At 50.6% G+C, this 13,143-nt stretch overlaps 2 protein-coding genes across 2 annotated transcripts in view; one reads left to right on the top strand and one right to left on the bottom strand.

The window, feature by feature from the left end:
* Window positions 1-5,473, bottom strand: part of STAG3 (STAG3 cohesin complex component) — a 29,364-nt gene extending 23,891 nt beyond the window's left edge. Inside the window, exons 1-4 of the mRNA XM_025864727.2 lie at window positions 5,008-5,473; window positions 4,178-4,339; window positions 2,605-2,707; window positions 2,073-2,189 (exon numbers count right to left, since the gene is read on the bottom strand). Of these exons, the coding sequence (XP_025720512.1) occupies window positions 2,073-2,189; window positions 2,605-2,707; window positions 4,178-4,329 (372 nt within the window). The 5' untranslated portion in view covers window positions 4,330-4,339; window positions 5,008-5,473. The remainder of the gene's footprint in view (window positions 1-2,072; window positions 2,190-2,604; window positions 2,708-4,177; window positions 4,340-5,007) is intronic.
* A 136-nt stretch (window positions 5,474-5,609) lies between these two features.
* On the top strand, window positions 5,610-12,681 carry GPC2 (glypican 2). Its single transcript, XM_025864531.2, has 10 exons — window positions 5,610-6,033; window positions 6,700-6,858; window positions 7,135-7,457; window positions 8,297-8,377; window positions 9,182-9,344; window positions 9,558-9,688; window positions 9,902-10,075; window positions 10,180-10,319; window positions 10,410-10,585; window positions 11,788-12,681. Exons 1-10 carry the CDS (start codon window positions 5,868-5,870, stop codon window positions 12,036-12,038), a joined length of 1,764 nt encoding a protein of 587 aa, XP_025720316.1. The 5' UTR covers window positions 5,610-5,867; the 3' UTR covers window positions 12,039-12,681.
* The last annotated feature ends 462 nt before the right edge of the window (window positions 12,682-13,143 follow it).

Here is a 13,143-nt window from a genome sequence, read left to right as displayed (position 1 = left end):
TTTCAAGAACAAGAGTAAAAGACATTTCATGTAAGCAAACAAAAAAAATTAGTAAACTCTACCTAGAGGAAATTTTAAAGGATACACTTTGAACAAGTGGGTGAATTTGTGTGGAAGATTTGAGAAGCAATGATAAGCCAAATGATAAAAATGTAAGTAAATACAAACATTGTATAAAACGGTAATGTCTAATTTGTTGGAAGAAGGGACATAGACTAGTGTAACTAAAACATTATAAGACAGTATGAAAACTGGAAGGGGCAATTAGAATTAAAGTGTGCTTGGGTCCTTATAGAAGACAGAAATCCAGGGGGACCCGTGTGTCGCAGTCGGTTAAGTGTCTGCCTTCGGCTCAGGTCATGATCCTGGGGTCCTGCGATCGAGCCCCCATCGGGCCCCTGCTCAATGGGGAGTCTGCTTCTCCCTCTCCCTGCCCACTCATGCTCACTCTCTCTCTCTCTTTCTCAATAAAATCTTTAAAAAAAAGAGACAGAAATCCAAAAGCAAGCAAAGAGAGGAGAAAAAGAAACAGAAAAGATAAAGTGGAAGCACATAAAATGGTAGAAATAAATTCGTATGTACCCACAGTGACAATAAATGTAAATGAATCAAACTCTCTTGTTAAAGTAGAGATTAACAGAATGGATTAAAGAACATAATCTAGATATAAACTACACGCAGGAGATAGACTCCAGACATACACAGAAAGATTGAAGGTAAAAAGATAAAAGGAGGGGAGCCTGGCTGACTCAATCAGTAGAGCATGGAACTCTTGATCTCAGGGTTGTGAATTTGAGCCCCAGGTGGGGTGGAGAGATTACTTAAAAATAAAGTTTTAGAGGAAAAAAAAAGGATAGAAAAAGGTATTAGGCAAATGCTAACCAAAAATAAAGTTAATGCAGATATAATAAGAACCAACAATTTTTTGTCTTCAAATATAAAAAGTGATGATATATAACAAGGTTCAATTTACTAGGCAACAAATATACAACGAATACAAAAATAGTAATTAAAAAGATCATCTTTATGGATTTTAATACATCTCTCTGTAATTGACATACCAGACCAAAACCAAACAAAAAATCCAAAAACCTAGAGAAATATCAAAGCAGTATCACATTAAACACTTTTGATCTCACCCAAGAGAACAGTCTATCCAACAAATGGAGAACACACACCTTTGAGCACATGTGAAATAGTTTTGGAAATGAACTAAATGCTAAGTCATAAAGCTAGTCTCCATAAGCTTCAAAGACCACATTTTCCTGACTACAATGCAATCAAGTTAGAAAACAATAACAAAAATATAAATAGAAAAACTCCTTCTGTGTGAAAATCTAAAACTATTGTAGAAACTGTAAAAATCTACACTACACATCAATAAGACTACATCTCAAATAATCGAAATAAGTCACAGAAAACTAAAAAATGGTTCATTTATTTAAAGAACATATTCACTAGTAACAAAAGTATAAGGAAAGACAATGGAATGATTAACAGAAAATTTACTCTAGTGGTTATCTCTGGGTGGTGAGGGGCTGTGTGGGCTGGATGGAGAGAAGATATACTATGGCACAATTAATGTTTCTTGAACTGAGACTAGAGATCTGGGTGATTATTCAAATTTTTAAAAACTGTATGTGAGCCTTCTACACTTTTAGATAACAGAATTACAATAAAATTATGGAAAAAAGAAATGCACGGAAGGGAAAAAAGAATTAGGTGTAAATGTTAAAGTGGAGCTAAAGAGTGACAAGGGTGAACAAGTTGCCACCCACAAGCATGATTTCTCTCCAGATTATCTAATGCCACTGCTTGCCTCCTCCATCCCGATTAATAAAAGTAAAATCTATCCTGTTCTGTGATACTTTTAAGAAAGGAGGATTCTCTCACATCCCAGGTCTCCCTTACATCATTCCAAAGATTTACTCCATGATCTTATCTCTCTTTCCTCGTATAGGTTATACTCCCTACATCATCCCCATTAAATCAATTTTGTAAACATTTGTCCTTATCTTTCTACAACAGATAAGATATGGTATCAAGAAACAGAGGGTGAGACACTGTTTTACCTGCATGTCACTTTTGGCAGCTTTCACAGCATCAAAGAGATCACTGGCTGGTAGCTCTGAGTCTTTCTGGCCATGACCACGTACCATTCGGGACCCCTTCTTTGGATGTTTTGCCACCTAGTAAGTATAAAGAGATCAGAAATATTTTTAAAACGTCAAAGTGATGTTAACAGTCTCATCACTGTCATACAAGTAGGCTTAAGCTGCCAATTTCACAGCAGAATTTGAGTTACTGAGATCTAAAATAACTGATTTTCATACTGTGAATCTCTAACTTTTTCTTCTTTTAAAAAGTCCCTTAAGCCCATTCTTTTTCCTCTCTATTCTTAATACCCTTCTTTTATTCTTTTCTCTTCAAAATTTGCCTTCCTCCTACTTCTGTCCCTTAACACTCTCTAAATTTTGCCCTTTCATCAAATATATTACCTGAGCCTTTTCTAGATTTTCATTTTGTTTGGGTTTTGGGGTTTTTCGTTTGTTTTTGCTGCTTCCCAGACTAGGTTCAAAAGAAAAATGAAACTGATTGACTCACTGGGGTTGTTCTGAGTGGTCGTTTTGCTGCTCTCTTCTTCACACTGCGTCTCAGGCTAGCTTCAAAGTCACTGCCTTCATCAGCTGATAAAGAATCACTATCCCTATGAGAGAGTGTGGTTTTCCTTAGATACACAACCCCAGTCCCTCCATATAAAATGGCAAATAATTTACAATTTCTTTTTCTGTAACTGTAACCCCTTCTCCATGAGAAAAATATATTCAGATTTTTTTTAAAGAAGAGGTTTACTTTAACAGGGAGTAGAGACAAAATCTTAAACGAAAACTTTCACCTGAAGAAAGCAGTGAAGATGTAAAATGAAAACTGGAGTGGGTAAAAGACAACCTCTTCCTAATATTCTCTCTGAATAAGAAAATCAAATGAGGGCACCTGGGTAGCTCAGTTGTTAAGCGTCTGCCTTCAGCTCAGGTCATGATCCCAGGGTCCCAGGATCGAGTCCCACATCAGGCTCCCTGCTCCGCAGGAAGCCTGCTTCTCCTTCTCCCACTCCCCCTGCTTGTGTTCCCTCTCTCGCTGTCTCTCTCTCTGTTGAAAAATAAATAAAATCTTAAAAAAAAAAAAGAAAAGAAAATGATATTCACTTAAGCAGGGAGAGGGATCACTGCTGTGGAGAAAAATCAGCGTGGCTTGGGAAGTCACACATTACTCATACGTAAACTGGAGATTAATATATGCCTAGAGTTAAATTTCACTCCTTGAAACAAGTTTACAAGTGTTATCAATTAGAGTTAAGTTTATAACATAGATAAAATCTGGTCCCAAACAGTAGCACCGAGAGAAAGGTGTCAGAGGAAGCCAATTAAAAAAATAACCAGGAGAGGGGTGCCTGGGTGGCTCAGTCGGTTGAGGGCTGCCTTGGGCTCAGGTCGTCCATCCTAGGGCCCTGGGATCAAGCCCCATGTCGGGCTCTGTGCTCAGTGGGGAGCCTGCTTCTCCCTCTCCCTCTGCCTGCCTGTCTGCCTACTTGTGATCTCTCTCTCTCTCTGTCAAATAAATAAACAAAATCTTAAAAAAAAAAAAAGTTAAAAAAATAACCAGGAGATAAATCAGATCTTGTATGAGGTTATTTTTTTCCTGGAAAAATAAAAAAAGATTTATTATTATAACCTTCACAAAGTAAGCTCATAGATAATGACAGATCAATCTGTTTATAAAATCCCTAAATAAAGGAACATTACACACCAACTAACAAGTGTATACTATTTGTTAGGAAACAAATAAAGAACTCTTTACTTCTCCTTCCCCCACCTCCCCACTCCCGACAGAGGCTATACATGCTGAATATACAAATATATTCACGAAAGGTTTGGATGAGCTGGATGATGGATTTAGAAGAAGATGTATTATTTTTGGTGCCTACAACATGCAGGGCAGGAAAGAGAAAAACCAACAAACCAACCAACCCAAAACCAGCCAGCAGAGCTGGAAAGGGTCACTGTTCTGAACCAGTAAGCTTACGTTTTCACAGAGTCACAGGCAGACAGAGGAGAAAGCTGCCCGCACTGATGGAGAAAGCCAGACAACGCAACAAGTTCTCACTAACTCCACTCACCCCTGTGAAGTATGGTCCGAGTCCCTTTCACCATAGGGCACACTGACAGACGAACTAGAGGATGCAGACAAGCCCCTCTGTCCACCACCTGCTGCTCTCCGCAGCGGGGAGGACACACTGCTTGGGGAGGAGGAGGGCCGCAGAGTAGGCATGCTGGTCCAGCTGCGAAAGAGAGGAAAGGGCCTTTACCCACATCTCCAGCCTCAGCTCCAACCATGCCCTTTCTTTACAAGGGGACTGCTCTGCAACTCGGGGTTGGGGTGTGGATTCCCCTGCCAAAAAGGGACAAGAGTTGTGCCCTAAGACACCACGGCCCCATGGATGTGGGTTGGGAGTCGCTCTCCAGGGCCACAGCAAGACGCACCCCAGAGCCGCTTAAAGCAGATCCTTCTCTGCAGGGGTCCAAGCGTTGATTGCATGGCGCAAGGGGACCAGCTCGCTCATGTTACACATAAAAACCCTCAAAACAAAAAAGGACCCACCCACTCCTTCATTTTCAGGCTGGAGCCTGATTCCACACTGAAGGGGAAGCGCTTAATGATCAGGGGCCGCAGCCGCCATTAGAACAGGACCAGAAACGCTGAAGGAGTAAAGACAAACTCGTGTTCTCCGTTTTTCCAGAAGAGGGTATCTCTGACAAGACCCTGGGGTAAGTGGGCTGAGGGGCTTCCTAACCGTTGAAAAGAGTGATTATCAGTCTCTTGGGGGCTGGGGCTTGGGGTTCCTGGCCTCTCTGGAGAAAACCACTGAGGCATGGAGGAGGGCGGTTCCTCTCTCAGGGCTGGGAGTGCGGGGAGAGGGCGTATTCTTGGGTCCAAGAGGAGCCTCACTGTCTGAACCCGGAACAGCGACGTCTGGTTGGGCAGGGATGAGGAAAGATCACTGCCTCGGGTCCCTCAGGGTTCTGCAGTCACCCCCACCTCCAGGACGGGCGCCGGCTGCTTCTCTTCCGGTGGCGGAACAATCCAGAAAAACGCGGGAAGCCACGAGACACGTTGTGCGCAGGAGCGAGCTCAACGGCCCGTCCCACTGCTGGTAATTGTCGCGAGGCTTGGGCGTGCGCGAGCTCGTGCTCACCACGTTCCAGTCACGCTGGTCGGGCAGCCTCGTGCGGGCACAAGCTTTCCGGCGTGCCGCCCCGTCACGTGGGCTCGGGCTCGCAGACAGCCGGCTTTAGCCCTTCTCCACCCAGGTCCCGCCCCCTCTGCCCCCAATTTCTCTCTCCATTGGCCAGGCTTCGCACTAGACTAGTTGTAGCCCCTTCACTCTGGCTTCTCAACTGCCATAGGCTGGGTTCCACCCAGGCCCCGCCTTTCGAATCGGATAGCCACGCCCCCAAGAAAGGCTACGCCCCTCCCCCACCAGCCTCCTTAGTTCCGCCGAGTCCCGCCCCCCTGCCGAGCTTTCCCACTACATTGGCTTAATTTCTCCCTAGGCCCCGCCCCTGAGGCCCGCTACTTACCATCATTGGCGGGGCCCCGCCTCGGGCCCCGCCCCCTGTCCGGCTCCCTGCTCCCATTGTCTCCGCAGATGCCGCTTGGTCCAGCTATCGTGCTCGGTGTTCAGTTTTCCGAGGTCGCGCTCTTTCTCTGCCCCGCGGAGAGGTCCCGCGGCAGAGAACCGACTTCCCGAGTTCGGGCTATTCTTTCCTTCTTAGGACACACTTTGCTGAACCAGGGCGGCAGCAGCTATGTCCGCTCTGCGATCTCTTCTGCTTCTGCTGCTGTCTCTGTGTCCCGGTCCTGGTCCTGGACCCGGGAGCGAGGCAAAGGTCACCCGGAGTTGCGTTGAGACCCGGCAGGTGCTGGGGGCCCGGGGATATAGCTTAAGCCTACTCCCTCCCGCCCTGATCTCAGGTGAGGAGAAAGAGGAAGACTAGAGAATTGGGCGCGAGGGAGGGGGGCGGGGGCGGCTCGTCCCCGGTCCACAATAACTCTCCTCCCTTTCAGAATGACCGTTATTAATAATCTTTTCGTGCTATAGTCATGCCAATAATATCTCTTCTCCTGAACTTACTTACCAGGATCAGAATAAGCCTCCTGTTCACATAATGGGTTTCTTACTCCACCCCCACCCTAGGAATCCTGTTCTAGTAATTAGCACCCCCTCTGTATTTCATTCTTCACAGCTCAATTTGTTCCCATCGCTATTTCTAAGAGCCCCTTCAGTGATAACACTTTATTGCTTACCTAGTAACCCCACCCCTCCAAACCCCATTCTTCCCATAGATGCTGTCTTGTAAGTCCTTAGAGGCCTGGAGTGTGGGATGTTGGGGAGGGTCACCTAAGGACACTGATCACTAATTTGGCTCATTACTATTTGATCCCTTGCCTAATGCCAGTGGACTCGAGATGGGTGAGGGCACAATAAGGAGGGGATAGGGTCAGGTGGGGATGAGGGAGAGACAATAGAAAAGAAAGCAGGTAGAAGAGAAAGGATAGCCCCCTAGACAGACGGAAAGAGGAAGGAATTACATGATAGCATTCTCCCTTCCCCCATTCTTCTGTGTCTCCTCTGTCCAGGTGAGCACCTCCGGATCTGTCCCCAGGAGTACACCTGCTGTTCCAGTGAGATAGAGCAGAGGCTGACTTGGGAGACTGAGACCACCTTCCGAGGCCTGGTGGAGGAGAGCAGCTCATTCCTGGTTCACACGCTGGCTTCCTGGCACAGAAAATTTGATGGTGAGGACTTGCGGTCCCCAAACCTGGCCTCACACCTCCTCTCTGTGCTCATGACCCCAGCAAGCATCCTGCCTTAGCCTCCTTCCACCACCACCCCCAGATTCTGTCCAGGGTCACCCCCCCCCCAGTATTCTCAGGTCTCTAAGAGTTCCTGAGGCTCTAACTCACTTTTCTCTTGTCTCCCCATCCCCGTCTCTTCCTGCCTCCGCCCTTTCAATTTTCCATCCTTCTCTGGCCTCACTCCACCTCACACTCCTTTCTCCACTTTTGCCACAGACCTTTTTCGGGAGATACTCTTGTCATCTGAGCGCTCTCTGGCCCTGCTCTTCCACCACTCCTTCGGCCGCCTGTATTCCCAGCACGCCCCTGTATTCAGTGGCCTGTTCTCTCGGCTGCGGGACTACTATGAGAGGTCCGGTGAGGGGTTAGATGACGCTTTGGTGGATTTCTGGGCACAGCTCCTGGAGAGATTTTTCCCCCTGCTGCATCCACAGTACACCTTCTCCCCCGACTACCTGTTTTGCCTCACTCGCCTCGCCTCCTCTGCTGATGACTCTCTGAAGCCTTTCGGGGATGCACCCCACCGCCTCCACCTGCAGGTGAGAGGCCCCAAAGCCTGAGCTTCAGCCACCTCTGACCTGGTGACCTCCGAGCTGTGCACCACTCACCCCAACTCCCCTCTCATGCCCCAGTCACCCCTGACCTAGTGATCTCCCCAGTTCTGCATGGCAGCCATCTCTGACCTGGTGGCCCCTATCTTGAGCCCCGGTCCCCTCTGCCTGACCCCATGCTCTTTGGCCTCCTTTAATTGGGTACTCCCTTATTCTCATTCTGTGCCCTAGTTTCATACAAATCCCTGACCCATTCACCTGCTCTTGGCCCCCAGACGCCTTTCTGCTAATTGCTCCCTAAGCCTAATATCTTGACTTCCTGTGGTTCAACTAACCATGAATTGGGCACTTAATAGTCGAGACAGACTTTCATTTACAGTATTTCATTTAATTGCTCTAGTAACTTTTTGAGATAGATAGTGGTATCCCTATTTTACAGATAAGAAAACTGAGCCTCCCAGAAGTTAGGGTTTCACAGCCAGGAAGTGGTAGAGGTGTATCTTACACCCAGGTCTTCTGGCTCAGTTCAGCGTTTGTTCTGATATGCCATCCTTCTGTCGCCAAGCCCTATAAAACACAGTCCCTCCATTTCTTCCCAAACCCAGCTCCTCTTTATCCTTCTAGACTATAATTCCTTTGAATATAGTTCAAGGAATTATATTCCTTGAACCTGCCTTCCTGTACCACCTGACCGTCCTAACAACCCCACTATAACTCCACACACTCAACCCCCACTGCTTGTGCCTTTGGTGCGGTGTCTTGGTTCCAGTCTTGACTGAACCATGACTGACCCTATGGTTTCTCTCACCTTCTTTCCTCTACCCCAGATAACCCGGGCCCTGGTGGCTGCCCGGGCCTTTATCCAGGGCCTGGAGACCGGAAGAGATGTGGTCAGCGAAACACTTAAGGTTAGAGGGGGCCTGAGTGTGGGCAGGGCCCAGGGAGGGAGAGGCAGAAGTAAGAGAGGCCCTATGAGGAAGAGTCAGGTGCCAGCTGGAGAGGTCCAGGGCCTTCCCATATCAGCCCTGAGGCCCCAGTGTCCAGGGTAAAGCAGGAAGGAGGGGGGCAGGAGTGGAATCTCCCTTGTGTCTTGATCCATGACCTCCTCCCATTATCTGACCCTTTTTGCTCTCTGATGCCCCTTGACCCCTGCCAGGCTCTGGTGGTCTGCTCATCTCCATAGCAGCCTAAGATTGAAGTACTGCCTCCACCATCCCCCCCCCCCGCCTGCCATTTCCCACAGGACCCCTCCATGGCTCCCCCTTCCCTGCTTCTGAAGGCCAGATTCCTGCCTTGGCCTTCAAAGCCCTCTCTTCACCACCCATTTTCTCCCTGACCTCCCAGCTTTACCTCCTGCATCCCCAGTCTCTTCTCTTCTCAACCACGATGGCCTCTCTCTTCTTGAACATTTTCTCAGACGGCTCTCCCCACTGCCTCTCTAATCCCCCCCCCCCCCCCCCCCCCCCCCCCCCCGCCAAGAAGGACGTATCTGTAGCCTGGCTCCTGGGAAACTTCTTTATCAGATCTGTGGCAGTCTTCAGGTCTTACCTGCTGCCACATGGGGTCACTAAGCCTAGACATTCACATCCAGCTCTCCACAGAGAGCCTGGGGAAGGTGAGGTGCGGTATTTGATTTCTCTCTGTCCAGCACCAAGCTTGGCTGAGTGCAGCCACTGTGTTTGTGAATGACAAGTCCTGCTGTCTGCCCCCAGGTGCCCATGTCTGAAGGATGCAGGCAGGCTGTGATGCGTCTGACTGGCTGCCCCCTCTGTCGGGGCATCCCCTCGCTGCCACCCTGCCGGGGCTTCTGCCTCAATGTGGCCAATGGCTGTCTCCGAAGCCACGGACTGGATCCTGACTGGGGGGCCTATCTGGGTGAGGGGATTCAGGAGGGCCTGGGAGGGCTGTTTGTGTTTGGAATACCTTGGGGTGGACTGGGGAGGGAGTTTTAAACCTTACGGAGTTGAGAGACTGTTCTCATGTTTCTCCTATCCACACCTTGTTGCTTCCCTCCAAGACCCAGGTCAGGATTTGTGGGAGCATCACAGTCCCTCATGACACCCTTTCTCTTTCTTCCCCTCCTTCAAGATGGTCTCCTGTTCCTGGCTGAGAAGCTCCAGGGCTCTTTTTCTTTTGAGCTGGCAGCTCAGTCCATTGGGGTGAGGATCTCAGAAGCTTTGATGTATCTGCAGGAAAACAGTGTGGCAGTGTCAGCCCAGGTACAGGGGCCATGAGAAGGGTGGGAGTGTCAGCCTGAGGAGGAGGGAAGACCGTGCAGGGGGGGTGTTGGGGTACAGGAGAGAGATGAGCGGAGCTGAGGGTCTGGAGTGGGGGGCAGTGTGGGGTGTCAGGGAGACTGGGGTGTTGGAGTGAGGACACTGTGTGGTTCTCATCTCAGGATGACTAGAGGGGTCCTCTTCCTTGTGCCTTAGGTGTTTCAGCAATGTGGGAACCCCCAACGGGTACAAGGCCGCAGCCGCCGAGCCCCAGCCCCCCCGGAAGAGGTGGGGCGCCTCTGGACCTCGGCGGGAGCGGTGGGGGCGGCAGGGGTGCCAGGTACGGAGGAGAGGCCCACGACGCCTGGGAGCACCAGCCTGAACCGCCTGGTGAGTGGGGGGCAGAGAGGGGGCGGCGGCGGGGGCCGGGGGGAGGGACACGGGTAGTGGGGGGGGCGCATGCTCCAGCCCAGCCGCGCTCTCTGCTCGCCCAGGTGTGGGAGCTCCGCGAGCGGCTGGGCCGGGTGAGGGGCTTCTGGGCCGGGCTGCCTCTGGCGGTGTGCGGGGACCCCCGCATGGCAGCGGACATCTCGAAGGAGGCGGCTCCCTGCTGGACCGGAGCTGGGCGGGGCCGGTGAGACTGGGCGGCGGCGGGCGGGCGGGCCGGGCGTGGGGCGGGCAAGTCGGGGCCGGGCGGGAGCCTTCGGGGCTGCTCTGCCCGCAGGTATTTGTCGCCTGTGGTCGGGGTCTCCCCGTCCGAGCAGCTCGATAACCCAGAGCTGGGCAAGGAAGACTCGAGCACCGACCTCCAGACGCGGAGGCGGCGGCTGCAGCTCCGGGCGGCGACGACCAGGATGAGGGTGGCCGCGCTGGGACGCGACCTGGAACTGGACGACTGGGGTGAGAACCCCGGGCGCCCGGAGCGCTTCGCTCCTCCCGGCTGTCTGCGATCCGACCCGGCCCCGCCCACTGCCTTCTGAGCCCCTCCCCTCGCATCTCTACTCAGTTATTCATTCCTTTCTTCCTTCTTTGAACACGCCTTTACTGAACGCTTACGTCAAAGTTGAGAGGTAGAAGACCCATGGCAGGGTCTCCATGCTTGAGTTCACAGCCCACTGGGGAGACACCAAAACGGCCTTACAGAACAGCGGGAAGCCTCTTAGATCGAGCAAAAGGGTGTGGGTTGTTGGGGAGGGCTTGCAACCTGGGGGAGGTGGGGAAGCTCGGTGGGGGGGCCATTGGGCTGGCTCCCAGGATAGAGTTTGCCAGAGAAGCAAGGCACAGACACACGTTTGTTTTTTCTCTCCATCTGTTTGTCCGTCTCTGTCTTGCATTTGTCTCTCCTTCAAGACCCCTTTTTCTGTCTGCTTGCTGCTTCTGTGTGCATCTGTTTTGTCTTTTCCTGTGTATCCTCTCTCCCCATCTCTCTCTCTGTTCTGCCTCTGTCTCATTGTCTCTTTTCTTCTCTCATTCCTACATCTGTCTGATCTGTCCCCTCGCCTTCATGTCACTCACTTTCTCCCTCTTCCCAATCTCCATCTATCTACCTGTGTCTCTCTCCCATCTCTTCCTTCTGTTTTTATTTTTTAAAGATATTTACTTATTTACTTATTTGAAAGAGTGAGAGAGAGAGAGCAGAATGAGCGAGAGCAAGTGGGAGGGGGGAGAGGCAGAGGGAGAGGGAGCCGGTGAGGAGCTTGATGCGGGTTCCATGCGGAGCTCCATCCCAGGACCCTGAGCCAAAGGCAGACACTTAACCGACTAAGCCAACCACACGCCCCATCTCCTTTCTGTTTTGTTTGTTTGTTTGTGTTTTTTAAAAAAATTTATTTATTTATTCATGAAAGACAGAGAGAGACAGGGAGAAGCAGAGGGAGAAGCAGGCTCCCAAGGAGCAGGGAGCCCGATGCGGGACTCGATCCCAGGACCCTGGGATCATGACCTGAGCCAAAGGCAGACGCTCAACCATCTGAGCCACCCAGGCGCCCCTCCTTTCTGTTTTTAATGTTAAATTGTCTCTCACCCTGCTCCTCCTCCTCGCTGTGTCTGTCTCCCACTGCCTCTCTTTCTCAACCCTGCCTCTGATCCTTTCCTTCTTGCAGATGAAGACGCCAGTGGTTCTGGAGAGGGACAGCACTATGCAGATGACTGGATGGCTGGGGCAGCAGCTGTGGCCCCCCCAGCCAGGCTGCCTCGCCCTCCTCGAAGGGACGTTAGTGGGGGCAAGGGAGGAGGTGTCCTTGTCCGCCACAACCAGGGCAGGAGCAGGACTGGGGGGACATCTGTTGGTTTTCACACCCAACCCATTCTCATTCTCTTCCTGTCAGCCCTGGCCCTGCTTGGACCAAGATAACAGGGGATGGGTGCCCTAGCATCAGAAGGGTTCATGGCCCTTCCCCTCCTCCCCCCTGCCCTTCAGCTGGGTCTGGGGAGGAATTGAAGGGGGATGCAGAGAGGTAGAGAAAGGGACTTTTTGGGTGAATGGCTGGGGCCCCAAATCCAGGAGATTACCATTGGTGGGTTGGGGGTGGGTGGGTGGGTGTTCACAATATTTATTTTTTCATTTACAGTCCGGGGAGGAGGGAGCCGGGCGTATTTATTTAGGAAGGAGGTGTACTCACCAACCAAGCCTCTATGTTGGGCCAGTTGTCAGCCCCAACAAGGAAAAAGGGAGGAGTTTTAGAGTTGCCACTGGGGATGGGGTTCGAAAGAAGCTGGAAGTGGGGAGGGGTGGGCCACCTGGGCTCAAAGGGACAAAGCTGGGTGCTGATGGGGTGCAGGGCAGGGGACTAGGGTATGTGAATAGGGTCAAGATCTGTGGGCCTGGTTTCTCTGGAGTTTTCTCCGTATCAACTTCTTAAAACTAAAATACCAAAAAGAAAAAAAAGAGCTCCTCTCATGATCTCTGTCATCCACGTCCTTCACAAGCTTCCACACTTCATGCTTCAGTGTTGGATTCAGTGTTTATTCCACAAATAAACAGCTAACGTATTGAACCCTGTGTGTGACTCTGGACTTTTAGCATCCTTCCCTGAGCCCAGGCTCCCGGCAGAAGCTTCTGACCTCTCTTGGAACCTGCCCCCTGTCATTCCGTTTGGGCAAGCTGTCCACCCTCTGGGTCTGAGCCCCTTCATCTGTAAAGTGGGGAGAATTGTGGGGACCGGCAAAATTCTTCCTGAACCTGAGGTGCCTTTAATATTACCACACCGCTGCCCCCTGCCTTCAGGGTGGGGACCCCTGTTCTCTGTGTGTCAGCTGGGGGCTACCTTGTCAGGTCCTCAACAATGTCTGCTTTCAACTCGTCTGTTATTTTCTCTTTCCTTCTTTCCGTTGCCTGAATGAGTCTTTTGTTCTGCAGAAAGCTAAGAGGAAAAGGTATAATTGATTCCTAAGTGTGAAAGGAGGGTGGGTAGAAGTACTGTCTTCCAAGGGCGGGCTGGGTGCCCTGACGAAGGAAA

The sequence above is a fragment of the Callorhinus ursinus genome, unplaced genomic scaffold (genome assembly GCF_003265705.2).
Source record: "Callorhinus ursinus isolate GAN/ISIS: 27379988/994484 unplaced genomic scaffold, GSC_fseal_2.0 scaffold55, whole genome shotgun sequence".
NCBI lineage: Eukaryota > Metazoa > Chordata > Mammalia > Carnivora > Otariidae > Callorhinus > Callorhinus ursinus.
The sequence above is the reverse complement of the archived record's forward strand: the minus strand, read 5'-3'. Positions and strand labels throughout refer to the sequence as shown.

Excerpts from the sequence above, each read along its gene's own strand:
- GPC2 (XM_025864531.2), top strand. The coding sequence starts at position 5,868 with ATGTCCGCTCTGCGATCTCTTCTGCTTCTGCTGCTGTCTCTGTGTCCC. Across the intron at positions 7,458-8,296 it reads CCCACCGCCTCCACCTGCAG|ATAACCCGGGCCCTGGTGGC; the intron begins GTGAGAGGCCCC and ends CCTCTACCCCAG. Across the intron at positions 10,320-10,409 it reads ACCGGAGCTGGGCGGGGCCG|GTATTTGTCGCCTGTGGTCG; the intron begins GTGAGACTGGGC and ends CTCTGCCCGCAG.